This window comes from Camelus dromedarius, chromosome 16 (assembly GCF_036321535.1).
Source record: "Camelus dromedarius isolate mCamDro1 chromosome 16, mCamDro1.pat, whole genome shotgun sequence".
NCBI lineage: Eukaryota > Metazoa > Chordata > Mammalia > Artiodactyla > Camelidae > Camelus > Camelus dromedarius.
This window is the reverse complement of record NC_087451.1, coordinates 53,707,623-53,735,498: the sequence shown is the minus strand read 5'-3', so window position 1 is coordinate 53,735,498 and position 27,876 is coordinate 53,707,623. Positions and strand designations below refer to the sequence as shown.

The 27,876-nt window shown below is 51.6% G+C and overlaps 1 protein-coding gene across 2 annotated transcripts; it reads right to left on the bottom strand.

Annotated features, from left to right (window-relative positions):
* Positions 1–2,977: 2,977 nt before the first annotated feature.
* Positions 2,978–27,360, bottom strand: HOXB3 (homeobox B3). Of its 2 annotated transcripts, none has more exons than XM_064495979.1 (4): positions 27,245–27,360; positions 9,635–9,722; positions 6,164–6,761; positions 2,978–5,314 (listed from the first exon to the last, which is right to left on the bottom strand). In XM_064495979.1, the coding sequence occupies exons 3-4, from the start codon at positions 6,609–6,611 to the stop codon at positions 4,467–4,469; spliced, it is 1,296 nt and encodes a 431-aa protein (XP_064352049.1). In that variant the 5' UTR covers positions 6,612–6,761; positions 9,635–9,722; positions 27,245–27,360; the 3' UTR covers positions 2,978–4,466. The 2 variants fall into 2 exon arrangements, with proteins under 2 accessions (XP_064352049.1, XP_064352050.1); XM_064495980.1 differs by lacking the exon at positions 27,245–27,360 and adding an exon at positions 9,817–14,038.
* Between the last annotated feature and the right edge of the window lie 516 nt (positions 27,361–27,876).

Here is a 27,876-nt window from a genome sequence, read left to right as displayed (position 1 = left end):
ACTCAAGCCTCAAGCCTGTATCTGCATCTATATCCAGGGACAGGAACCAGAACCAAGGTTACTGATTTAACTTCAAGAACTTTCAAAACTCAGGTCAGTGTATGGGGAGTGGGGAGCTTTCCCCACCTAGGAATACCTCTCCCATTTTTGCTATCATGCAAACAAATAAAACCCCTGGCAAGGTAGAGGAGGGGGTGGGAAAATAATGAACATGGAGGGGGTGGAAAAATAATGACCACTGAAATGGTATTCCATTTCTGGCCCCTGAGGGGAATTTTTTTTTAATGTATATTCAGAAGATCAAGATAGTATGAACTTTACAAAGTGCTGTAATTTACTGGAGGGAGGGGACACAAGACTCAGGGCCCCAGGCAATTGGTGGGAAACTAGATCTCAAAGCAGAAAATGAAAAGTCGATCAGGGGGAAGATTTTTAAATAAGTGGGTCAGAGGGACGGAGAGGAGATGAGGCGATCAATCTTAGCCCCCTGACAGCTCCCTCCGATGGCATCAAAGAATTTGGCTCTTTGGGAAAGCAGAGGGAACAGCCGAAATTCCACATCCCTTTAAAAAGCCTGGGGGTGGGGGGTGTTAGCAAAAGAGAAAGGTGATTCTGGGAGAGCAGGGAAACAGATGGGAAATGGGGACAGGGGAAGGGCGCTGCGTTGGGTGGAAAGTTTGTCTGGAGAACTCCCACGGCTCTGGCCTCCCCTCCCCCTCCCTGCTCGTGGCCGCCCAGCAAGGAGGAGAAAGCTGGTTAGCAGAGAAATGGCAACTCAGCCGGGAGCTGGAACTAGAAACTTTCTGTCAATGTAACAGCCGCGTGGGCGGTGGTGAGTATTTAAAAAGGACAGAGAAATCTGAGGAGAAGGGTGGGGGTGAAGGAGAGCCAGGATGAAAAAAAGGGGAGTTGGAGGGGGGGAGCTGCAGGGACAGGGGGGTGGCAGGTTCTGGAGGGCTCAGATCCAAGAGAGCTGCTCTGAAAACTGGGCAAACTAACCAGAGACGGTTATGCCCAACTCGGCTCCAAAGAAAGTAATTTTTGCCATTTGGAGGTGCGGATGGGGGTGGGGGTGAGGAGTGGGCACGGAAGACTCCGAATAATTGTTGTCTGGAAGTTGCGCAGGCAGGCCTGAGAAAGGGTTCTCCCTCCGGCCACCCCCTTGAGAAGCCCTGGAAGTTTTTTCACAGCCTCTCCAGCTGCCTGCAGGGTCGAGCGCTTCTCTCGGCAACAACTCCGGCTGCCCCTGCAGGAAATACGGCTCTCTCTAACCTTGCTGACAGATTTTACGGCCAGATTAGAGAACAGAAGAAAACTTGGGTGTTAAAAGGGGCCAAGAGAGCCCTCCTTCCCAGAGACACTGCTTCCCCTCCCCCTGTCGTGCTGTGAATCTTACAGCCCAGATATTCCCGCCTCGACTTTGGCTGCTTAGCTAGCTCCTGAAATCTCTCAGAGAACAGGGTAGGGGACATCAAGCCAAGGTGGCCCTTATTTTTCTTGTTGGCAATTCCAGCTTCAAGCCAAAGCTCTGTTTTTCAAACTCAAGCTAGATTCTCTGACTTGGCCTACCTTTCTCCTGCTAGATAAATAATCAATCCGCTCCACCCTCAGAGCCAAACATGGTGCTTCATCTAGTTACATCACTCAGAAAATGTTATTCAGGAAAGAGGAAGAGAGAGAGAGAGAAAGAAAAACCCTTGAGCGTTATTTGATCCCGATCAAACTTTGCACGCTCTTATGCCTTTAAATTATAGCCTGACCCAATGCTAAATTGCTTGCTGCTTGGATGAACCTAGTCCAGTTAAAATCCTACTTGGTGGTGGTGGTGATGGTGGTGGGGAGGGTGTAGAATTCAGGTTGCTTTTTTATTGTTATTTATTGTTGCATAAAGACTGTAATTACTAACCTTGGACTGCCAGGATGCAACATAAAAATGAAAATCAGTCCTGGCTTTAAGGCTGAAGGCCTGGAACGATTCTCACCGACACGCCCCTCCCCATCACTACCACCAAATATATGCTCCTAATTAAGCAATGCAGGCGCATTGCTTACAATTAGAATTATGCAACTCTTCAGCATACAGCCATCGCTTCTCTTTCAACGAATTAGCTCCATATTTCAGCCGTCCTGTCTCCTCGCTCTTATCGGCTTCAGTGACGCGGTGGTGACATTTCATCTTTGACAGACCCTCTCTATCCTCGCTCCAGTGTGATAAAACTTTTATGGAAGCACGACTAAGAAATGAAGTTTTCCCAAGGATCATGGAAACAGAGCGGCACATTAGCCAGGGGACCATTTTATTTACGCTTGGATCCAACAGCTTTTGCCACCCTCCTCCTCTCCCCTTTCCCTGGCAGGGGAAATCAAACGCGCCTCCTCTCCCTCTGCCTTGTTTTATTTAGTGATTTAATTTCACTTTAGTTTTAAGGTTTGACCTGAGAAGTCTAGGCCTCAGATTTTTTTTTTTAGATTAAATCATTTTCCTTTGTTTTCATTTTAGACCCAATGGTGGTTGGGCTTCAGGTCACGTGACGACTTCTTTGTAGCTCCGGAAGAGAACTGTGAAGTTTAGGTTGCGTGGAAGAAACAGTAATCGGCCAGATTTTTTTGTTGTTGATGGGGTGGAGGGTGAGAGGGGTGAGGAGGTTGTGACCAAAGGAGCAAAAAGACAAAAGGTCAATGAATGAGAAAAACTGAGAGGCAAAGAAGCCAAACAGAAAGACCTAGAGAGAGCACCCGAGTTCCCCTTACCCTCAACTTGTTAGTTAAATCTAAGCTAAAGAAGTTGGCAGAAGGTTCCAAGCTTGTGTGTAAGAAAAAGCACATAAACCTGAGACACAGCAAGGGGGAGGTAGGGGCCTGAGCAGTGGACAAAAAGGCCAAGATAGGGTCTTCAACGTCCTTCTTCCCTTGGGAGAAATTTGGCAGTCAGCAGCCTGCTCTGCTATCTAAATTGGACCACCAGGACAAGATAAAATTGATAACAGAAAGTTTATTCAAGAATTGTTTGACAGACAACCCTTTTAAGTAAGGAAAAAAGTAACTACAGAAGAACAAAGAAAGTTCCAAGAGGGAATTAACTCTAATTCTACAAATTCAGGACTATACAGTGACAATTAGGAGCTGAGTTCATGCCTTTTAGAACTAATTACAATTGCTCATAAGTACGAGTTTAACATAAATCTACAGCTCTTTTCTAGAGTACAATAATAACTAAAATAGCTGGTTTTACATGACAGGGAACACAACGTCTTTTATAACAAGTAAATACTAAAAAAGTACAATTTTTTCCTTTTTCCCTCATATAAATACATAATGTAGGGGGATAAATAATACAAAAAAGAAAATATTTTAACAGGCTATAACCAATAAATATATATGAAAATGTTCACTAGAACACACACTTTTTGAGCGATGCTAGACTCCTGCAGGCCCAGGCATCTCTCACAGTTGTTTTTATATCCATTAAAATGTAAACTCTAAGTGCAACAAAAGTGTCCTGTCCAGGGTTGAGCAAGGCTCAAAGGCCCAGCTGCAGCCCCTGCCTGGGACAGACAGTTTGTTAAAATATACCCTGTTTTCACGTTAAGTCAAGAGAGCAACAGGAGAAAATAAAAGTGTAGAACCTCGTGCTGCCAACTGCCTTCTGTGGCGAGAGGGGGATGGACCTGGAGCTGAGATGGGAGGCAGCGGAATGGGCAAACCTTCAGTCCTGACAACTTGCCTGCCCTCACCTCCCAGATTTTCCATAAAAGACAAATATATATATATATAGACAGCTCTGATTTTCAGGATCTCTCACCCTCCCTGAGCCCTCTGAAGACTATAATTGATGGGGGCGGGGTATAGATATTAATGTCCTAGAGCAGGAAAATGTGTGACTAGAAATGGAGGCAGTGCCCAATCAACCTCAAATAGATGTGAAGAAATTTGAAGTTTCAGGAAGGCGGGAGGGGGACGTGTTTCGTGCCCTTGGGTTTTTGAAATGTGTTTTAAATTTTTTTTTAAAGGAGAATTGTCAGGAAAAAAATCAAGATTTGGAAGAATTAACCACAGAGACACAGAGATGGAAGGTAAGTTGGCTGGTGATGGCCTAGCCATCTTGTCTGTTTTTTGAAATGTGCTTCTCTGCCTGTTTCCCTATCTCCTCTTCCTCTGTGCCATTCCCGAGGGTGGAATTCCAACTGGGTATTGCTGGAGGCCTGGGGTTGATGGGGTCATCTCCAATCTGCTGTGGATTCCTTTCCAGTGGGTTGGCAGGCAAACTGACCAAGGGCTGCAGGACAGTTTTAAAAAGCAACCTCTCAGGCCAGGGGGAGGGGAAGGAGCCCCAAGACCCTTTCTTCCCAGAAAGCCTGACTGCCACCTCCCTGCCCCTATCTTTCAGACCTCCAGAACTCCACAGCCTCTGCCCCTCCTGGGTCTCCCCTACTCCAGGACCTCATCCCTCAGCCCTCCATCTCCCATCACAGGTGTGTTAATTTGGGCGCTTCTTGGATTCTACCCTGAGGAGGAGGCGCATGGTGAGAGGAGAGGTCTGTGTAGGTGGGGTGGGGGTCGCAGGGTCCGTGGTGCTGGCTGGGGGCCATAGGGGGCCCCCCGTTGTAGTCCAGGTTCCCCGAGGGGTGATGGGAAAGGTGGTTGAGGCCGTAGAGGGAGGGGCCGGCAGGGGGCGGCAGCGGATCCGCGTAGCCGCCCCCGCCCACGTAAACCGGGCTGCCCTGCATGGTGGGCGTCCCGTAGGCGCCCCCGTTGGCTTGCAGGACGTGAGGCTCGTAATCGGGCGCCGGGGTCTGGGGGTACTTCTGCGGGGCGCCGCAGCCTTTGAGAGGGGGCTGGTAGTTGGAGGGCAGCGCATAGGCATTCTGGTGGGCTTTGCCGAAGGCGGGCGGGGACGGGCTCTCATAGCTGGGGGTCATGGAGTGCAAGGCGTTCATGAAGCCGGCGGTTGACTGCATGGGCTGCGGAGGGCTGCCGGCGGGGGAGGGGCCCCCCGAAGACGAGGCCAGGCCCTTGGCCTTCTGGTCCTTCTTGTACTTCATGCGCCGGTTCTGGAACCAGATCTTGATCTGCCGCTCGCTGAGGTTCAGCAGGTTGGCCATCTCCACGCGGCGCGGCCGGCACAGGTAGCGGTTGAAGTGGAACTCCTTCTCCAGCTCCACCAGCTGCGCGCTGGTGTACGCCGTCCGCGCCCGCTTGGACGCCGCCGACCCCGGGGGGCTCTTGTCCCCTCCCCCGCCGCCGCCCCCGCCGCCCCCGCCGCCTCCTCCGCCTCCTCCTCCTCCTCCGCCACCGCCGCCGCCGCAACCCTCCGCTGGATCCGAGGGGGAGGGGTGGGAAGGGGAGAAAATGAAATAAAAGATAATTACTGAACACGCCGAAATTGAATGCATCGTTTCTTAATAAATCCAGGCCTGGACTCGGAGCCCCCGCCGCCCTCCCCTTCGCGTCCCCGCCTCCTCCTCTCCCCCCACCCCCACGCCCGTCGCATTAGCGGACACTCTATAATAGTGGCATTTATTAAGAGACCTGTTCTCCTCTCGCTGCCCCAGCTTATGAAAATTTGATCATGTCACGCAGACAGAGCCGCATGGCCATTTATTTAGGGCTGGATTTTCTCGCGCACGCTCTCCCCACCTTATCCCCAATTTTAGGTGTGGTAGACACCCTTCCCACCTCCACCACGCCCCGTCCAGTGGACAGGGTAGGTGCCTGAGAACCCTTGGGGGGGTCTGGACATTCTGGGCAGGGCACGAAAGTGTGGCGCGAAGAGGTTGCGATGCCTGGAGGCCGGGACCCAGGGCCGCCCGAGCGATTGTGATTAATACCCACAGTAATCATACTTAATAATAATCAATCGTTGACGACTCTGCGTCTACTGGCAGCGTTTCGTGGCTCTGCGGCCTTGCGAAGGGCTGAGGCTGAGCACCTGGCCTTCTGGAGCCCTCAGAAACTCAGGTGGAGGGTGGCAGGAGGGAGAGGGAGTTGGCGGGGTCAGGGGTCATCAGGTGGTGGGGGGCACGGGAAATGCGCCGCTGCCGCTGCCGCCACCTGATATTGTTCCCAGACCGCCGCCTGGGCGCCTAGGGGCTGGGTGTTAGAATAACACTGACATTCCTGGCCCGGACAAAAGCTGACGGCGAGGAAGGCAGAGAGCTGGTACCTGTGCCGGGGGAGCTGTTTTTCAGCTTGGACGTTTGCCTCGACTCTTTCATCCAGGGGAATATCTGTTTGGTGAGGGTGGAGTTGGAGCCAGGACCGCACTTGGGAGGGCCGCTTTTGCTGGGCCCGGCCCCGTTACTGCTGTTGCTAGTGGTACTGGTAGGTGCGGCGCTGGGCGGGGGTGAGCCGGGCGGGGCGGGCAGGGGCTCCGGGGCCAGGCCCGGCCTCATGCAGCTGCCGTTGAGCTCCTTGCTCTTGGCATGCGGGGCGGCATTGCCCAGGGACTGCAGCGAGCACGCCGAGCGCTGGTAGTCGCCCTCCAGTTGCGTGGCGGCCTGGAAGGGGGGTTGGGGGGGCCCATCATAGCCGAAGCCATTGCTGCCAGGGTATGAGGAGTAGCCTCCGAAGAGTGCCGACGCGGCGTTGTCGTAATAGGTGGCTTTCTGCATCGCTTGGCGAGGCCCGGGCAGTGGGTGGCAACTTGCAAGGGTCTGATACCCTCACGACCGGACATTGGCACCCCTGGGGGTCACGTGGCACGCCGGACCCCCCTCCCTGTTCTGCCCCCCTCCTCCCGAGGTCTGTTCGTAGCTTTTGACCTGCAGGGTGAGAGAAGAGACACAGGGGGAGAAGAGGACTGGGGCTCGAATCCATCTTAGGAACTGAAAAGGGAACTGACATCAATAGGGTTTTTTCTTCTCCCCAACCTAATGTCTTCCCAGCAGATGCTGAGGCCACTTTCTTGACCTGAAATAGATTTTTCTTATTTCAGCCACTTTAATTTTAAAAGAAGAAGCCCACCAATTTTCATTTCCACTTAAAAAATAAGGACTCTACTCCTTTGGGGACTGCCTAGATATAGAATCTTATATATTGCAAGGGCCATTGCTTCTCTCCTGCCTGCACACTAGCCCCTGACCTCTCCTCCTCCCTCTCCCTACCCCCGCCCCAACTCTGGGATAGGGTGGCTCAAGTTTGGGGGGGGGGGACTAATAGGCTCCAAAATAAAAGCGTCATCAACACCCTCCTCTGAGCTGAGAGGCCTCCTGCCTTTGCCTCCATCTAGGTCTCTTTCATCCAAGCAGAGTCTAGCCTGGAGAAAAAAACTGAGGATCTCCAAAAGAGGCAGGAGGGAGAAACAGGTTGAGCAGGGAACCTTCTGGTGTGAGCTCTTCTCTCCCTCCCTTCCCACCTCATGAAGACAACCACAGCCTGACTTAGAAACTTCCTGAAGATTTTTAACCTCCAGAGCTAGTGGAACTGGCTCCTCCATGGCCCTGCTACAGGTACCACCACTTCCCAGTCTGAATCTTTGCTAGCCAAGTCTGGGACCCCACAGCCAGCAGCCTCCATGGGGCTCCCAAATGGAACAGGATTGTTTCCATTTCCCCGACCATTTGGCCTAGGTTCCCCCCACCTCCATTTTTTTTCCATCAGACTCAATTTTTCCCACACTTTTCTTGACAGTCTGTTTTCTTTGATTTCCCCAAAAGAAGAAAAGAAGAAAGAAATTGGATAACTGCTGGACTTTTCTACCAAGAGATGAGAAAGTGCCTTCTGAAAGAGAACAAGTTTCCCTAGGAAAAAAAGTAAACAAAGCAATCTGAACAATATTATTCTCTGGGTTGGAAACAGGGAGCCCCTGTTTACTGAAGTTCTCTGAGGCAAAAAAAAAAAATCATTATTTTAATGCAAGCTTTAAAAGTGTGCTGGAAAAATAAAGGTTCAAGTTTTCATAGGATTTTGTGTATTTCTTCTGAAACTTCTGACTGCATCTCACCCCCACATCTGTCTTCCTAACCTCTCCCTATCACTTTTCATAAAACCTCCAGACTGACCCTCTCTTCTGATATGCGAGTTTGAACTATTTAAATCTCATTCAGCCCAGCTGGTCAACTCCAAAGAAAACTAAAAATAGGAAAATAAAAGGAGTACAGGTGGAGGAAGTCCCTCCCACACATAAATCCCTTTCTCAATGGCACAGATTTATACTCAAAAGGGAGCCCAGTAGCCCTGAGTTCCTATTGGTTTCTGGGAAGAATTTGTTTCTGGGAAATACACATGAGTCTGCAAAGCAGCAAGTCCTTTCAGGGAGGAGAACCAGAGTTCAATTGACCAGGCTGACCCAATCCCTTTATTATTATTACCATTATCCTCTGATGATTTAACCAAAATTAGCTTTGGAGCAGCCCTGGCTGAAGGGGGAATTAATTAACAGGCATCAGTTGAGTTTGTTATTAATAGATAGGAGAATGAAATAAAAACGTTGGAGGTGGTTGGATGGCTGGCCCTGGCTTTATTTAGTCTAAATGATTGTTACAGTAGTAATGATGTTGATGATGATGATGATGATGATGATGATAATAAAACAATAATTCGACTAGACGCCTGGGGCCGAAATTCCTGTCGCTCCCCCTCCAATAAACCCACAAACCATCGCAGGACCGAGGCAGGAGCGTGTGGGAAGCTAGAAGCCAGAGACGTGATAGGAAAGAATGGAGACTCCGCCGGCGGCGAGAAAGGGCCAGGAAGGTTTGTGGATGGAGTTAGCCTCCGGCTGCCGCCGCCGGGCTGTCTCAGCCCTGGGCGACTACCTATGTTGGCCCAAGGAGGCGAAGAGAAAGCGTTTAGGATGCGGAAACGGTTAGCGGCGGCAGGTTCCAAGCACACTGGGCGAAGGGCCGAGCCCTAGGGCAGCAGCAAGTTTGGGCTCTGGAGGTAACCGAATTAAAAGGCGCCTTAGCAACTCCGCACCAGGACTTTGCCAGGCCGTGCTCGGCTGGAGGGCGCAGAGGCCTGGCTGGTGGGACAGTGAGAAGAGGGAAAGATGCGGAGGGGATCCGAGATCTGGGGATCTAGGAGAAGGGGGGTGGGGAGCAGCTCTACCAAGCCAAACATGTCTATTTCCCTTGCCTCCATGTTGGAAAAATCCAGGCTCCATATGGCTTCTCAAGAGAGAGGGAGGGAGGGAAGGAGACGGTGGCTCCCGGCTTCCCCCCAGGGTCTCGCTGGAGAAGGGCGGTGAGCCACCCCAAGAAACCCACCTTTCCAGGCACACCCCCGAAAAGCTGGGGAGAGTAACAATGGCTAGGGAAGCCCCAGGAGAGGGTCTAGGCCACCTTCCAGGACTTCAAAAAATAATTAATAGAAGGAAGAAAAATAAAAGAAAAGAAAGGAAGAGAGAAAAAGGTTAGGCACTTCTTAGCAGCCGGGCAAAAATTCAGCCCAGAATCTGGCTGCTGAAGGAAAAGAGAGGAGAAAGGAGAGAAACAGGAAGAGAGAGGGAGAGAGGGAGAGAAGGAGGGAGGGAGGGAGAGAGAGAGAGGAGAGAGAGAGAGAGAGTCGCTGCGTGGAAGGAAGCTTAAAGCTTGTGAACTCTTCTTGAACCGAGATTGGAGTCATATGGGCCATAAATCATTGAGACATACTCTCCGCCATTCACAAACTGATAGCCTATTTCAGTCCAGCTTACCTTAGCCACCGACGAGGGGAGAACAGGCAGACATAATATATATTCACATCGAGCCCCAGCGCGAGCGGCAGGCGAGAAATCTCCCCTCCTTGAAGGCAAAGGAAAAAAAGACCACTGTTTAAAGCTGCGTCGCCCCCCCCACCCCCAATAGCCACCCCGGCTGGGGAGCCCGAGGGGCAGACCGGCCGGAGGAGCCGCGCGGCGTCCGCTTCAATTCACTCGGCTTAGGAGCGGGGGTGCGCAGGAGGGAGGGGGTGGGGGAGCGGGAAAAAAATAGAAGAAGACCGAAAGGTGCTCGGGCGGCTCAGCTCGCGGAGAATCCAGCTCCGGGCTCCGGCACGGCCAAGCCGCCACAGTGTGGTTGCCCTATAAGACTGGTACGCCCTACTCTCCGTAACAATGGCCTCTGCTTTTGCACAGGGAAAAAAACCACACAGACACACACACACACACTCACTCACTCACACACACACACACACAAGCTCACACACACACCCCCACCTCTCCCCCTTTAGCGAGCTTAGATGCCTGATAAGGAAAGAAGGTGATGGTGGTGATGGGGGAGGGGGGATTTTTAAATATACCCCCGCCCCCGGCAAAAAAAGAAAAAAAAGAGTGAGAAAGAAAAGAAGGTAGAGATTTTGACTTCTGTTTTTGTTTTTTAAGAACAGGTAAGTTTTTAAATTGAGGGTTTTGGCTGGGGAGGAAGAGGAGCGCAAAGACTTGGCAAAGCCCGTGTAGTTCACAGCTCCTCTGCCCCATCACTAATAAACCCTTTTTAGTCTAATTGGGGAAGTCGCTTGGGAGGCCTAGTCAAAGGCCCTGGCCTCCCCGGGGTGGGGTGGGGGTGCTGGGTGCTCCTCCGCATTCATTCCAAGTGAGAACACTTTTTTTTCCCCAAGTTGTTTCTCTCCTCCGGGACTGGTGGCGGGTCTCCCGCCCTCCCGCTCTGGCTCCCTCCTTCTGAGTCTCCCATTCTCTGTCTCTTCTCTTCCCTACACCCTCACTATTCCTCCTCTCTCCCGGCAAATCTCCAGGCCCAGTTTCCAACTGGTAGAGGGGAAGGCCAGACCTTTTTTTTTTTTTTTTAACATCCCCCCTCCCCCCATTTTTGAGAACAGACAACAAGCGGTGAGTGATTATTTTAAAAATCCAGACCATCTTGCAGGGGGAGGGGGATTGAGGAGAGGGTGACAAAAGGAGGACTCAGTGTTTAGCTTGAGCTCCAGACTCGGCTGGCAATAGAAGCTGTAAGAACTTGACTAAGAAGTTTCTGTTAAGATTCTCACCTCTAGATAGGCAGAAGAAGCTAAGAGGTGATAAGGACATTTGTACTTCTAAGATTAGAAGAACCAGCAAAATGGCTTAATTTTAAATGCAGTGGCAGAAGAGATGGAGGATGGTTATTTTTATTATTATTCAGAACAAACCTGTTTATTTCTCTTAGGTCTGCAAGATTTTAGGATTCTTGGCACAAGTGAGGAAAACTACAAAAGCTAAACTTTTCTTAGGGTGTGTTTGAGAAGGGCAGGAAAAGGCAGGAGGCCTGTAGGAGGAAGCCAGGAGGTAAGAATGTAGGTGTCTGCAGATTTGGGGTGGGGGTGGGGGAAGAGCCATTCCTGGTGGAGGAACAAGACAAAAAGAGCACCAGGACATTTCCAAAAGCAGGAGTGTTTGCAACTGCCCAACTGCTGACTCTGGACTTAGGGGGTAAAATAGAAGGCCGACAGTCTCTCTTTTCTACAAAGGCAGCTTGGAAATCTTGTTCTCTTAACTCCGCGTAGACAGAGCCAGCCACTACCCTGTGACTTCCTGGTTAGAATCTTTGGCTTTTGCCTTCTCCCATCTGGATGAACCAGGAGAGATGAGACTGGGAGAAAAAGGTGAGAGATGGTCTCCAGCTATTGTCTTCCCTCCAGGAGAGGGTGGCTGTGTCTGGCAAAGCCTCCTTCACATCCTCTGGCACCTCACTCACAGGCTTAGCTTTGGGCTGAGAAAGGGTCCTGCTCTCTTAGGGAGTGGTCCCTGGCTTCCTCTGGCCCCCACTTCTTCCAGGCCCACCAAGTCAAGCTTCATGGACTGAAGCAGTTTCCTGGGGCCCAGATGAATGAGGGTGGAGGTGGGGACCCATGGCCTCCCTACCTTCCAGCAATAAGAACTGCCTGCCTGAAGAGCCTCCCACTGTGATGTCCAGAGGATCCTACCACCTGCCTAGAGAGCTGGGAGTTGGTGGCTGAGGGAAGGGTGTTGGGGAGGTGAAGATGGAAGGTGGAAGCCATTTTTCTGTATTTATTAGTATCAAGGAAAGAAAATGCCCAAGTCAGATCCAGTGTTGGGGCTCAAGCCAGGAACCTCAGAGAGAGCAGTTAGGGCTGCCTGAGTAGTGTCTGCAGAGTCTGTCCTGAGATCTGGTTAGAGACCTGCTAGGTTGGACCCTATGTTTGGGGCTGGTGGGTTGCCCAGGGAGGCTTCCAGAGGTTTAAGGGAACAGCACCTCTGGGTCTTTTCCTTCTTAAAATTAAAGTCAAGAAGGCATCTCAGACCCTCCAGCTCGCCTAGCTGTTGCTACCTTTAGCTAGGGAGGGTCACTAGGAAATTAAGAGAAGAGGTCCTGGAAGCCTGTGGGACTGCATAGCTTTGCCTCAAGGAATAAAAAGAGTACCCAGAGGGCACCCAGCCAGCCACGGGCCTGCAGGAGGATTGGCCTGGAGCTGAGCCGAGGGTAGAGACAGCAGTGGACCCCTCCCCTCCCGGAGCCTCAGCTCATGTGGTCCCTTCTGGCTATACAAGGAGGTGGGGTGCAGTGGTGTGGGAGTGAAAAGGAGGACTGGGAACAAGAAAGCTAACGTGGAGAAAAATCTCAGAGGATAAGCGCCCACAAATGCGGTAGGAGATGGAGTGGGGGGCTTCTTTATTCATTCTGAGAGTAGAGTCAATTTGAAATGCTTGGGATGCAATTAGATCCCAGTTTGTTTTCTTTCTTGCCTTTTTATTCCTTTTCTTGGAGATTTGTGGTTCACTGATTGCCCCTGTTTGGGGCTGGGAGGGTCAGGAGCAGAGAGTAGAACGGGCAACCCCAGGGCACCCAATTTGTTTGAGGTGTCGCTTCAGGCTAGGGACCCTCCAAATTTCAGGGGACAAAGGAGGGGCAGTGAGGGGCCTGGGCAGGGACCTTAGGGTGGGAAACACCATAAGGGTCTGAGAGAAGACATTGGGGTCTGGACAGTGAATTTGTGATTTTAGGGGCAGACTAGAGAGAGGAGAGGGAACAGTCTTTTCCTGGATTCAATGGAGGAAACTTGAGCAACTTACCAAGTGTGGGAGAGAGAAATTGAAAAAGAAAAATTGAAAGATTAAGACATAGAAACCTTAGTGTAAGCTAATAAGGGCAGGAATTAATAATAAAGGTAAAAATTAGAGAAAATGTCCCCCTCTCTGATTCAGTTTCCCCAGAGCCAGAGCACCCGGCACTCCCCTCCCCACCTCCTAATCCGTACCCAGTACCGGGGAACCTGGAGCCCTTAAAACCCCCTTTAGTGGTCACTGGCTGCCCACCCTTCCAGGCCTTAGGGGGATCATGTCTGTTTCTCTCTCCCCCCAAAAAACCATCAAAGAGCAAACGAAAATTCTCCTCTCAGTAAGGACAAACTGGCTGGCTCCTTTAAAATCGATTTCTGATATCAGCCTTGGGGCGACCAAGGATCCTGCCCCCCGCTAAGGCAGCCCCACATTCGCCTGGCCCTCCGGGCTCACGGAGAAGCCAGGACCTGGGAGTCCAGGGCGAGGCGTTTAGCGATCTCTTTCATTCTGGTCCTTTCTGGGTTCCCCGTCCTACACTCTTCCAGCTTCACTGCCAAACTTTGTGGCTGTGGCAGAGTCCTGAAAAGTTCACACATGCACCCGAATCTCCATCTCTTTGAAATAAAGATTTAAAAGCTGGGGGTTGTAAAATGGGAATTGCTGCTGAAGACTGCTCTCGGTTTCTGGATCCCCAACTCCCACCGCTGTAAGATGCCCTAGCTGGAAGGAACAAAGGGGCGGAGAGGAAAGAAGCCCCACGCCTCTGTAGACCCGGCTCAGCAGAAGCAGAGATGGAAAGAAGAAAAAGGCCGCTAAGGTTGGAGAAGAAAAACCCAAGATGTACTCCTCCCCCACACCAGGCGTCAGAGCGGGAAAAGGAGACAGGACAAAACAGGGCGGCCACGAGGGTTTGCAAAGTCTGCTCCGCGACCACGGAAGCCGCCCTAACGCGCTGATAAGCGGATGGTGGTGCTGTGGGCCAAGTCAGGGCAGGTGGGCACCTTGTTGGCATCTGAGCCCCTCTGAATCTGGGGTCCATGTCATTTAGAATCTCAGTCCCGGACTGGCAAACCCCACCCCAGGGGATGTAGAGACAAAGGTGGACAGAGGGAGAATCTTGGACAGCTTGGGGTGGGGTGGGGGGGGTTGCTGGGGAAGGAAGGGAGAATTTAGCAAGAGAGGAACAGGGGCCCAGCCTGCTGAGAGGGACTGTGCAGGTCTCTCCTGACAGATTGGATGTCTCTCTCCCCGTGACCTCTGTTTAGCAGACAATAACTCACCGGATTAATGACCAATCAGCGGAAGGCCTCCCAAACTGCCTCCAAATATAAAACTCCAAAGTCAGAATGGGATAGGGCCAGAGTCAGGGCCTGCTGGCCCTTTTGTTTATTCCCTTTCTTCTCTCAAAATAGAGTTTGAGGTAAGACTTTAAGAAGTAGATTACCTGGCCAGAGACTGATTTCCAGAATCCCAAAGATGAATTTGTTTCCCATCTCTTCCATTTTCTCCATCAGAATTCATATCCCTGACCACACTTTTCAAGGCAGTCTAGAAAATTCCCCTCCTCTGCTAGCCTCATATCCCTGGTCCTACAAGAAATGTCCCTTCTCACAACCATGTAACATTTGAGAAGCCCCACTTCTTTTGAATTTTATCATTTTTCCCCCACTTAGGGGAAGATATGGAAAATAAAATAGGACAGGGGCCATCTACCTTGCAGGCCTTCTGTCCTGGCTGCCCTGAGAGGAGACCTGGTATAGTGCTGTGGTACCCTGCGTGTGCCCTCTCACCAGAAGGAAGGGCTCAAAGACTCGGAGGTCAGGGCAGTGGTGGCCTGTTGTCACAGAATCTAAATTCTGAAACCACAGTTCAGTCCCTGGGCTGGAGTAGGAGGAACTACAAAAGCTGCATTCCCAGAAACTCCAGCCTCAGCTCCTGGCAGGGAAAGTGCCTGCTCTGTGAAGCTGAGCCCCCTCCTTCCTTAGCCCCACTCCAAATGTCAATCCAGCCCAACCCAGCCAACTAGTCCCTCCCACTGCTTTCTGTCTCCTCTGCTCTAAGCCTGGGCTTCTCCTTTGCTGAGAATAAGGACACTTTCAGAATGAGGAATAGTCCAGATTCCAATGGATTTACTAGAGCCAGTCAGAGTGAGCAACCACTGCTCTGAAATATACAAACTCCCTGTATATTGCAAATATGCATGCAGTGATTTCTATACCCAGATGCAGGAGCTGCTCCCAAGCACTAGAGAGTCACTCAAGGTCAGAACTAGGAAGAACTCAGGGAGGGCCAACCCTTCCATTGTTACAGATAGAGAAACTGAGGCCCAGAGCCAGGGAGTGACTTGTCTAAAGTCATACTTGGGATAGCCTTGGGAATCAGGAGGCTCGGATTCTAGGCAGTCCAGATTGGCTGTGGGATCTGAAGCAGAGAACTCACTGGGCCTCAGTTGTCCCCTTCTGTAAAGCCAGAGCATATGTATGGAGGGGAGGGCTTGGGCTAAATGATCTTCCGAGGTCCTATTTTGGGCTGACAGTTTGTGGTTCTCTGTGCGTACTGATATGAAAGTGGGCAAAAATAAGCAGTAATAAACTGAGTCAGACAATGGACACCATCTCAGCCAAACGCAAACTATTTCCTCCTAGGAGTTAAATGCATACATTCCCACTGCTGAGTCCCAGTCCAAGTCCTGGACCTCCTGGTCCCCACAGAGGCTGGTGCACTGATTTTTACTGCTCTTCAGTGTTGAGGGTGGGTTGTTTTCCACCCTCAACACCAAATTGAAAGTGCTATTTTTGGACACAGCATCCTGAGCAGTAAATAATTAATTTGTGTAATTAGAGGAGGAAGGCTTCAACCTGGCAATTTTTAACCAGGAGTCAATGCACCCATTGTACCAGCCTGGCCTTCTCACCCGACCCCCAACTCTGCCCACACACCTACCAGCTTCTCCAACAGTCTCCCCCCACTTGGAGACCAGCATTCCCAAGACTGTCAGCAGGGTTCATAGAGTCAGACTCTGCTCTCTCCCCGACAAAGTTCCATTCTCTGCCTTGCTCCCCTACAGAAATTGGTCTGCCTGCAGCTGCCCCTCACAGCTTGCTTTCCTGACCCCCTAAAGCTGTGCTGGGCTCTGGGTCCAGGCTCTATGCTCTGGGACACATGTAATCTACCTCCTCAGCTCAAGATGCCCCAACAATGCGGCGAGTTTGCATTTCAAGAAACTCCCATTAATATCAATTTACTTCACTGAAACCTCGAGTTCTTCATCAAGTTGATGATTTATGATAAAATCAATTAAATTACGGCCACTTAGGGCCCAGCCGCTTCCTCTCAGATTTCATTGGTGCGGGGCCCAAGTGTCTGGTGGAAAAATGCAAGTTTAGCTGGAGGCGAGGAAAGATAATTCTGTGGCTGAGAAAATTTAATGCAAAACAATTTCCAGGCAAAGCCAGGCGTCTGGACAGAAATGCAAGAGCCACCAGTTGGCCTGCGGAAATAACAATCTGGGGGTCAAAATATTTTTCTCCCCACCCCCCTCATCCTGCATGGCTCTTTTGCTCTGTTCTCCTTTGTGCTCACTCGCCCCCTCCCAAACAGAGACTTTGGGGGAATTTGAGGAGTATTGGTGGAATCCAGGCTAACCTCAAGCCCCCCTACCACCACCGCAGGCCTTTTTCTCTTCTCCCCCACTCCTCTCCGCCCAGCTGTGCTCACTAATTCCTCAGTCTCCCATGACAAAGTTAAAGGTTCAAAGTGAAGATCAGGCGGCGTGGGCAGATGACACAGGGGCCAGGGACCAGGCCAAGTGGGTACTGCTGCATGTAGCTGTGGGAGGAAAGAAAGCACAGGTAGGACGGAGCACTACCCCATGGCGAGAGCACTGGGCAGCAGTGTGTCCAGAGCTATCCCATCCCAGAGCACCAAGGCCAGAGAATGCAGAGTCCTCTTCGAGCTCCCTGTGTGCCCACTTGGAAAGTGACACTGTACCCGACAAACCCCAGCCTTAGCACACAATGTGCAAATCACTCAATACACAAAAACACCTACACATGTGCATGCTTGCACACTCTCCTGTGCCTGCAAACGGACAGTTCCCACCATCTCCCCACATCTGGGAAAATAAATCCCAGCAAATCAACCTGGCATCGCCTCTCACTCCAAGGAAAGAGGCTTCTCCTGCCTCTGCTCTGTTTGGTTTTTGGTTTCCAGAGCAGGCAGGGAGTAAACACAGCTTCTCTGAAGCCATAAATCACCCCCTCTCCTACCTTCTCAGTTTAACACCCGGCCTCAGCGCAACCCCTTGTAGTTTCAGCTTCAAATAACCCGCGAGGTGCTAAAAGGCTCTGGCCATGGTGGCAGCTGGACTGTGGGAGCAGCACCCAGCCGCCCTCCATCCCAGCAAATGCCCCCCACATTTCCCTCACAACCCAGATCTCCCAACTCCCCCTGGAAACCCCCCCACACAGCCTCCAACACCCTTCCTGAGCGGGAGCGCTCTCCAGGCCCTAACCGGGTCCTGTCTGCACACCCACAGCGGGCCGCATTCCTCCACACCGCCCGCATCCTCCGCCCCCACCGCCTTTTTAACTTGCTCCCATCTCTGTCTTCCACCGTTCGGAGCCGTCTCTTTCCGCACCCAGGCCTGGGGTCTCAGGCACCCTCGCTCTCCACCCCAGCCGGCCCGGGAGCCCACTCAGCACCCACACCTACCTGTGCGACCTCCGCTAGGGCGCGGGCAGCGGCGGGCGGCGGGCCAGGCCCGGGTCCCGGGACCCCGGTGGGGAACGAGCGGCCGGCCTCATCCCGGCCCCGCCAGCGCGGGGAGAGGCCCGGAAGCACGCCCCCCGCCCGCCCGCCGCCGCCGCCGCCGCCGCTTTGTTCGGCCCTCGAGGCGGCGGGCGGCCGGCGCTCACGCGGCCCGCACTGGACAGCAGCCGGGGCGCCCTCTCCGCGCGCGGCGGCCCGCGTGGGGCTGCGGGAGGTGGGCAGGCCTGGCGCGGAGCCGGGTGGCGGCTTCGCTCCGCGAGCGGGCCGAGCGGCCGGGCGGAGGAGCTGCGACTGGCAGGGGCCCGGCGAGGCGCGGCCCGGGGAGAGCGGGGGCGCCATGGCGGAAGGAGGGCGCGCGGCGGCTCTTCAATGTCACCGGCGAAATGGGTTCCATATGTCCCGCCTGGCGGAGGAGGGAGGGGAAGGGAGAGAGTTCTGGGCAGGACGGGACGGGCGGATGGGGGACGCGATGGTTGGAGGGAGCGGAGCTGCGGCCAGTGGGTGATGGGAGGAATTGGAGAAGAGAGAAAGATTTGCGTTTTCCATTTTCCCTGGAGTTGTCTAAAGCTGCTTAGGCTGGTGGCAACTTTCTTTCCCTTTCTCCTTTTCTTTCCTGAAAGATGGGGGAGGGAGATTAGTCAGGGTAGCATCCGTTTGTTCAGGCTGGGGGTTCAAGGGAGATGTGGATTGGAGGTGAGAGGGAAAGTTCTTAGGCTGCTGGAAGATCAACTTCTTCTCCCTGTCCCTGAAGAGGGAAAGAAGCAACCAAACCCAGGAGGAGGAAAGAGACCAGAGAGGATTCTGAGGGTCCGGGTGTGAGAGACCCCAACCAGCAGCCCGCCCATCCCATCCTAAGGTGGAATTCTTTTTTGGGAGATTCCAATCTCTAAGTTACTGATGATGGTGGTGGGAGAGGAGATTGAAGTGCCCAAGACACCCTGGCCATTCCCAGACACTTGAGTTCCTACCCCTTTTGCCTCACACCTGATTTAGCACCCCCAGGACCTATTCTAGGGACAGTTTCTTCTGGAATGGCCTCGGCTTTGGTGCCTTTAAGAAGGCACAGAATCTGGAGGAGCTTTCAGACCCTAAGCCCTCTCCTCAATCTGTGCCCCCCCCCCAAGGGGGATGTGCTCTTTCTCCATCTTTCTGTCTCTGTTTTTCTCTTCTCTCTCTGCCTTTTCTAACCATCTCTGTGGTCTCTGTCCCTTCCCAGTTCCGTTGTCTTCTCACATTCTGCTTCTATCTTTGTCTTAAGTGAATTTGAATTGAGCCTTTGCTAAGGACTTAGGAGCGTCTCCAGAAATCACTTCTGGGCTCACCTATTAGGCTGCCCCTCTCCTTGGGGAAATGTGGAGCCCTTCGCCTTAGGTCCTTGTCCTCTGCAGGGGAAACTCATCCCTCTGCCATGGAGATGTCTTTTACAGAGGAGAGGGCAAAGGGAGTGGTTTCCTTTCCACTTCCCATCTCACTTAACTCTGATTGTGTGTGTGTGTGTGTATGTGTGTGTGTGTGTGTGTACCCATCCAGGTTGTGGGGCTCCCTTTGCCAGGACAGCCTCCCAGCCCCTCTGACTGGCCTTAGCCTCCATTCTCCCTGCCATCCTCTCCTTGGCTCTGCCTTGACTTCCCACCTCAGAAAGGGATCTTACTGCTTGGTCTCTCTCTGGGGCCTCCTCTTTTTCCTTCAACCTCTCCCTCCTCATCGTTCTATTTAACTCCTCTGGTTATTAAAGCATTGGCAGCCCAGCTTAAAGGCACAGGGATAAACACTATAATTATATAGAAAAAGTGGACATTAGCAGAGTCTGGAGAGAAGATAGAGTCAGCAGCATTCCTAAAGCCCTGCCGTCAAATGCATTCTATCCCATCTCCTGAACAGCACAGAAGCAAATGGGGTGTGTGTGTGCAGAACTGGTAAGATGCAGGGTGCTTTATGGCTAAATGAACCAAATGTATGTTTTAAAAACAACAACAACAAACCTGCTGAGTTTGGGGGGTAGGCCTATATGCCTGGATGGAGGGCACCAGGACTCACATTCGGTGAGGGGCCAGCGACTGACTAAAAGATAATGGTGGAGGGATGGTCTCTGTGCTTTTGTCTCCTGGGGAAGAGTCTGTGTGTAAGTTGGGGAAAGGGAAGAGGAGGGGGTATCCCCAGGGCCAGAAGAAACAAAGACCTAAAGGGGGCTGAGAGAATGGAGAGGAAGGGGGGGGGGTTAGATCAGGCCTCCATGTCACAGGCGAAGGCAGCAGGGGGAGGGGAGATGAGAAGGAGGGAGGAGTTGGAAGCACAGGAGCAGGGGCCTGTGGGACTGGCTCCCAGCTCTCCCCACTAGCTCTGGGCTGTCCCAGACAGCAAGTCCTTCAGCCTTCTCCTGCCATTCCCCATCCTCCAAAGCAGGTTGAATTCACAAGCTTCCGATATCATTCTACCCTCTTCCTTCTCCTTCATGTCCCCTTTCCTCTCCAAGGAAGAAGTAATCCTTTCCCCATCTCTCAGAAATTCCAAGACTTTGGCCTGAATTCTGGAGCACTAGATTGGGGGTGAACTCACCCACTCCACATTTACCCCCCTTCATTTCCCAGGTGAGGGAGAAGGACATACTTGCTTCCCACACTGAGTGTGGGATTCTCCAACACTCACAGATGGGGGGCCTGCAGAGTTTGGAGCCCCCTCTCCCTCAGGTCTGCTGCCTCCAGCCCCATCAAAGCTGCCCCTGAATCCAGACTCTTCCATTTATGTAGGCCAGGTAATGCTCCCACCTATCCCAGACTAGGGTCTTGACCTTCTCCTTCTCTTTCTCCCTAAACCCTTTTCAACTCAGACTCCCAAATTGGGAGGCCTCACCCATTACCCACCCAAAATAGCTGCCTGTTAACAAGGACAGGGCTCAGTGCCCACTGGGAATAGACCATGGGAGTGAGCTCCTGGATGTGCCTGGACTGGGGCCTAAGCCGCTGCTCCACTGCGCAGTTGATGCCATGAATAATTAACACCTGGGTGCGGCATCACTCTAATTTTCTTGCTCAAAGGTTTACACTAGCAGGCAGAGTTAAGTATCACAGATAATAGTGGCTATAAAGTCAGTTGGCCAGGCTCCAGCCAGGGAAGGAGAAGCTAGCAGCCTGGACCAAACTTGGCAAAGGCTCTGGCCCTCTGGCCCTCTGGCCCTCATCCATAACAACTTTGGGGCACAACGAGTAATATCCCCCAAAGCCACCTCTGCCTTTGCTCTCCACCAGCAGACCCTTCCCTGTTGGGGAGGGACTGAGACCTCCAAATGAAACCTACCGACCGCAGAGGAGAGGATAGTTACCAGCTTTCCCCCTCCCAATCCGCACCCTGTTTGCTCCCTCTTTGGATGGGGGCTTAGGGAGAGGAACACACCCCACATCCTGGAATACTCTTCAACTTTCTGGGACCACCTGATTCCTGGATTTCCTTTCTAGAAGAACTTAGAGAACTTCTCCCTGCTTTAGCCTCAAACACACATAGTCCCTCGCTGCTGAGGAAACTTTCTTTGTTTCAGGAGGTCGAAGGAAGGCTACTGGGGTGTGAATTCACTTCCTTGTTTTGTTAGCCAGGAGGGTGGGGAGCCAAAGCTTTCAGCTTCCCTCCCTGCCCTTCAACCTCTGCCTCCATTGTCTCCCCCAATTTGGGTACCTCCTTCCCCACCCTCAACACCCTGTCATACACATCAGTCCTAGAGATTAAGCTTTAATACTGTAACTTAATCCCTCCAGCCCCCTCTGAATGCAGAAGACTTCTATTTGGTCCCCATCGATTACAAAAAGCTTTGCCTTCAACTCCGGTAATTTCTTCCTCTGCCTCCACCTCTCTTGCCCCCAGGCTCCTTCTGCCTTCAGAGTTGGGTTCTTTACCCCCGGTTGGCTTCGGAGCAGCCAAACTCCTGAAGGGGAACTGCTGAAAAATGAAGCTCTGTCTGCTGCTGCAGGAATGTTGGCTCTCTCAGGCTCACAAATATAATTTTTATATTAGGTCGTGGTCTTTGACTGGGTTTATATGCCAATGAGGCATTTCTGGTTTACCAAATTTATACAAATCTTGCCTTAATTGATAATCACAGATGCTGTAATTTAAGACCTCCAGCTATAGAGCTTTCATATTAACTGCTGATATATTACTGTAAATCGTCTGAAATAACCAACTCCTGGGAGCAGAGCAGAGCAGATCGAGAGGAAGTGCCTGCGAGAGTGACTCTCTCCCGGCCGCAGAAATAGCCCAGCTTCCACATCATTTTCTGTGAGAAATGATTTATCAAAGACATGGCCATAAACAACACAACTCGCTCACAAACACACGCAGATGCGCGCGCACACACATACACACACACACACACACACACAATGGCTGGCACGCCGGCCGAGAAGCTGACACCCATATTGCTATAAATCAAGAAAAAGGTTGGAGGAGAGGGAGAGAGAGAGAGGGAGAGAGAGAGAGAGAGAGAAGAGGAATATTCCTAAAATCTCTATGCAATGCCTCAATGGGTATAAACACACAGAGCACCGTGTGAAGAGAAATGGCAGGAAATGAAGATGGCTATTTGTCACATTTTACGACAATAACATTAATAACAAACAATAAATTTACATGGACATATAAGACGCGGTAGGTAGTGAGAAATCCCTTCTACTTACAATACCCCAGCCCGTGGTGTGGCTCCGGCTGCGGGGCTGTTTTATTGCTGCCTCCCTCTCTTTTTCTCTCTCTCTCCCTCTCTCTCCCCCTCTCTCTTTTTTTTTCTCGGGGTACAGGCTTGTTTTTCAAAGGACAGTTGAATTGCACGTCAGAAACAGGGAGACCGAGCCTGCGATTTTCCTGACGAATACATATCTATTCTGCAACCTCGGCATTAATTATTTAATGAATCACGTGACCAGGAGGAGGAAGGGGGTCTTTCGATTTCAGGCTCAAAGGACCACTATGACCTTCCCCTTCAGGAGGAGAAATTTTCCTGCAAAATAGGTTCCCCCCAACCCACCAATGGAATAGTAGCGAGTTCTCCTCTCTCCCGCAATTGCATCTGTACCTGCTGAACCTACACTCCGTAACCACCCCCCAGACACACTTACCCACGGCCCACCTCTCCTGTCTCCCTTCTCCTCCTGCTTCTGCTTAGTTCGTGGAGGTGCAGAAATAGTCTGCAGGGGGCATCTGGGGGGTGGGGTGGGATGGGCTCGGAGCCCTTCTCCAAGCCCCTGGATTTCTCAGCTGCTAGTTTCTCTCTCTGCATCTTTTAAGATCAAGATTCCCCCCAACTCTATTCTCTCCCTCATTCCTAGAGTGTTTATCTTAGTGGGACCTACTCCCCCTCTTTCTTAAATAACTAACAATTTCTAAAGGAACGAATTTCAAAAGAAATACTTCATAAGTCTAGATTATATATGTATAAAGAAGGGGTTTCTGGCTTTAACTCCCCTTTTAATCTTTTGTGGTGCCTTTTGAAAGGGCAGGAAAAGGACAGGATAAAGAGATGGCATCGGGAGCTTCCAAAGTTGAGTGTAACCACAAGGGGGACTTTTTTTTCCCGTTGTGTTACTATTACAGGGAACCAAATTCTACTGACTGACTGAGAATACACTCTAGAGACAAAGACCTGGACTAAGGTTCCTACACAAAAGAAGTGGACACTCAGTCTCTGTATACCTATGTAACACCCTGCCCCACAACACACTAGTGAAGACAACTGGAGATGTGAAATGGAGGGGAGGGGAAGGAAAGGGAAGAAAGAGGCTTTGAAGTTGGCCTGATCTGTCCCATCCCCATTTTCCAGGTGTTAGTACCCTGAACTTCCAATTGGCAGACAATGGAGACTGATCAATTAAAAAGATGGGGGCTGCATATTAAAGGGTTAAACACCGGTGATGATAGGAGAAATCCATTCCCTGGGCCTAGAGAGAGAAATGTACAGAGACTTCATCTCAGATGTAAAAAAACAAAACAAAACAAAACAAAACAAAACATCCCTCCAAACCTTCACATACAGCTTGGTGCCAGAAGGAGCAGACCAGTTAGGATCAGAATCGCAGTCTTTGGCCACAGTGTGGGATGGGGTTGCAAAGGGAAGCAGAGAAGACATTCCTGCAGGAGCCCGTCGGCCACACTCCCAGTCTTATCTTCAGCAGCACGGGGGCAGCCACGGCTGCAGGGGCAGGCAGACCGGGAAAAAGAGATGCCATTTGGGGGGTGGGGGATGGACATGGGGCCGAGGGGCTGCCAGTGGTTTGTTTGGAGGGGTCTGAACCAAAAGCAACTCAACAGGGAGAAGGTTGAGGACCCAGGTGCCCCAACAACCCCCGAGAAAAACAGCCACCCCCATGTGGTATCCGGTCTGGCGGTAGCTGCAGCGCTGCCCCTGCCCAAGGCACCGGGCCGGCCTAGACCCCTTGGAATCCCGCTCCCAACGCTCGGGTGGGGGCGCCGGCAGGCCCGGGCTCTGTAGGGGGGTGGTCGGCTTTGATTGTGCAGAGACAAAACGCAGACTGGTATTGAATTCAGCCCCGCGCCGGGCTCCAGCAAGGGCAACTCGCTGCAAAGTCCTGGCCACAAGTCCATTAAAAGTGGTCCTCCAAAGAAAAGCACTTCGCTAAGGTCTAAACGAAAAATATGAAAGGGGGTGGGAAGGAGAGAGAGCAGGAGACAGAGATGCTGGAGCATGGGAGGACAGCAGTCTCTGAAATCAAAAAATTATTTTTAAAGGACAAGAAAAAAGAACAGCAGATGACGCAAAGGCACGCTGGACAGGTTCTGTTAAAATGCCCACACTCTTTTCGGATCCTGGGAATGTCCATGTTCAAATAAACAAGTGCCTGAGCGCGAGCGGAGCGCTTTCTTGCTGCCGATAAAGCGAACGTTTATACTATGAGAAAGGCGAGATTGATTTACGAATCTGAACGCGCCGGTTTTATGGCCGATCACAAATCCGTCAGCGCTCAACTCACGCTGGGAAACTTCCCAACTCCGTTTTCCAACCAGACCCCCCTCCCAGGCCACCGCTTCCCAGGGAGACCCACCACCGGTGCTGGGGCTGCTCTGGTGGTGGGCTCTGGCCTGACTGTGGGTTCCCAGTCTGCTCAGGTGGGTGGAAGTAGGAGGGAGGGTGCGGAGGGCCGGAGGGCCAGAGAAATGGAGAAAGAGAGGTCCAAATATTCAAAGAACTGGGATGGCCGCTAAAATCGAAGAAGGTGAGCCCAGGGGGCTGGGGAGCCTGCCCTCAATGATGGGCTCTGCAGAGGTTGAGATCTGGGAGTGAGGGAGCCAGAAGATCCCGCAGTTCTGCCTGTGGGGCTGAAACCCTTGAAGGAACCCCAGCCTTCCCTTTCCACTGTTTCTCCCTCTTTCCCTGTGGTGGTCCTCTAATCCTCACATTGCAGAGAGCAGCTTATAAAGACCCAGGTGACTAGATATTTGTCACCTGGGTCTACAGAGGGCTCACAGTTGGTTATCTGCACTTATGAGTAATGGGCGCACAGATCCCCTGAGCCCCAAATATTTTCATTCCAGGAGCCATTCTGCTTGCCTTTCTGCTCACTCCCTTTTTTACCAAGGCCTCCAGCTCCAGCATTTATTAAGCCACCCAGGGACAAAGGAGAGAATGCCAACCAATGCCAGTTATTCCTTGCCTGAAACAGAGTCCCCAAGATACAGGAGACAATTTTCAAGATGCAAACCAACACCTCACATATACCCCAGCAAGGTTTTTTTCTCCTAGTCTTAACTCAAGGGAACATTTCCTCTTCCCAGTTGGAGTCTGTCTGTCGTCTGTCTGTCTTTCTCCCTTTGTCTCTATCCCCTCCTAAGAGGATGGTTGCTGGTGTAGATTTTCAGTCCAGCCAGTAGAATGCAGATTTGAAAAGGCTCTGAGTTCACTTCTTAGCAAGTCCTCCACGCATCTCTCAAAATTAAAAGTTGCTGGAAACTTTGGTTAATGTGGCACAGCTGTCCCTGGAAATGGCCAGAATAGACTACACTGGCCCTCCTCCCATCTCTTGCTCCTCTGGTGGGGAGGTACTCCATGGGCTCCGTGAGTAGCTAGGGTGGGACTGGGGATTAGGGGAAGGAGGTGAGAGTGATTTTTAGAAATAGCTTCCTAAACAAAGGAACTTCAGAAAATGGGTTGAGAGGCTGTGGATTTGGATAACAGACCTTGAAACAGTAGCCATAGTAGGAGCCTTCTCCCTCCTTAGGACCCAGGGTTAGTTTCCCTAGCTCTCTGAGGCCCCTGGACCTCTCATAGCTGCCCCCCATTGTCTTTCTTCCCTCAGCTCCCTCCAACGAAACAGGAAAGAAGGAAGGATGAACTGGACATGGGTGGGGGTGGAGTTTGGCTGAGGGAAGGAGGTCTGCACAGAGAGACAGACCAGCACCCAACCTCCCTCCCTGAGCTGTGCTCAAAGTTTTATTTCTTTTTTCCCCAGTAGACAGTAATAGGAAAACAACCCAAAAATTCCAAGATAGCAAAGAAGGGATTGGGGGCTGGGGAGTGGAGAAGATGGGACACACAAGGTCCCCTCCCTGCAGAGGTGTGACTTTCCCTTCTGGGCAGGAGGCAAGAGCCAACACAATGTCCAGTCTCAGAGAGGTCAAGGGGCTTCCGAGGTCATTTTGTGGTTCTAATACTGAGCTAATCGCCTAGAAAACGTGGCCTCTCCATGAACTCTCTCTCCTGCCAGCCTCCTGCTTCCAAACTCTCAGTGAGCCCCGGGGAAAAGGGGCCAGTGCATTCTGGTCTGAGGCAGAGTCCACTGGCTCCTTCACCCTCAGAAGCAGGGCCCCAGAGAGGGGAACAGAGCCCCCAAACCAAGGAGCAAAAGGAAACCAAAGCAAACTCTGAGCCTCCAGGAAGAAGGGGGGCAGAGTCAAAGAGGAAGATTCCAGCATTGACGAACCTCCCCTGTGAAAGGAACAGTTTCCTGCTCCAGAGAGTTGCAAATATTTGTCTAGAATCCCAAACTAGACAGGAAAAGTAAAAACGAAGACATCCACCTATATCCAGCACTGAGGTTGAGGCATTCCATCCAAAAACTGCATTCCATTTTTCCAGGAGATGGCAGTGACAACAGCCCACTGGTAAACAGACATGTGGGACACCAGCCTCCGGTTTAGACAAGCAGAGTCACAGAATACACCAGCCCCATGTGCACCTCGCTACAGACACACATGCACACACGCCAGGGCTCCCCAGGCCCTCCGGCATTTTCTAAAACCAGAAAAAGCACTTCTGAGCTGCCTCACAAACAACATTTTCTGGGGTTTTTCAGGAGCTCTGACACCTCAGTCCCAATCAGTTCAAACACCCTCCAGGTGTCAGTTCCCTCTCTCTCCCCGACTCAAGCATCAGTCATCATAAAAGGCATCAAACCTGACCAAGCGTCCACCATAAAAACCCTGCAAAGATAGTTGAAAAAGAAAAAGGAGGCGAGAGAGTGCTGCTTCTTTCCCTTGTAAAAAGAGCTCATAAAACGATCCAAAAAAAAAAAAAAAAAAAGCCAGCCCAGGCGGGGGCTTTGTTACCTTTGCGCCTCTCGCCTCCTCTCGCCTGAACTCTGCAGATCCCTTTCATGACGAACGGCTTCTTCCAAACTGAGAGAAAAAAGTTTTCAACTTTATGGTTCCAAATTTTTTCCCCCTCGCAGATCCGGGAGTGGCAGCTAACACTTTTTTCCCCCAACAGCCGGTCTGCGGAGATTTGCTGTTGAATAATAACAAAGGAGAGAGGATACGTATTTAAAGAAAAGAAGTGATTAATGGTTTTCTGTATAATTCTCACATTTTTCTTAGCTCTTGTCTACACAGAATGGCTGTGAACTTTAAGCTCCATAGAAATCTTTTTTTATTCTATTCATACCTTCCTAAGAGCAGCTTTGATTTGGTTCTATAGAGACATTCCTGAGGGGGTGCATATGCTTTTTAAGAACAGTTCCCCCTCTGGAAGGGAAGGGAGGCCGCATCCCCTGGAAGCTAAACATCACACCGCGATTCCACCGAAAACAAAGCCCGCCGCTCTCATCTTCCAGGTCTGGGCAATTTGCTAGGAGTCTCCCTGCAGCAGTGAAATGGGCATTTCAAACGCCCCTACCCACTTGGTGAACCCCGGCCCGGTCTGACCCAGGCCCTACCCAGCCTCAAATGCCCAGGCACTACAC

What these genes read in the sequence shown, in the direction of transcription:
- HOXB3 (XM_064495979.1), bottom strand. Translation starts at nt 6,611, where the DNA reads ATGCAGAAAGCCACCTATTACGACAACGCCGCGTCGGCACTCTTCGGA. An exon ending in AAACAGCTCCCCCGGCACAG is followed by an intron (nt 5,315 to 6,163) that starts GTACCAGCTCTC and finishes CCTCGGATCCAG; the next exon opens with CGGAGGGTTGCGGCGGCGGC.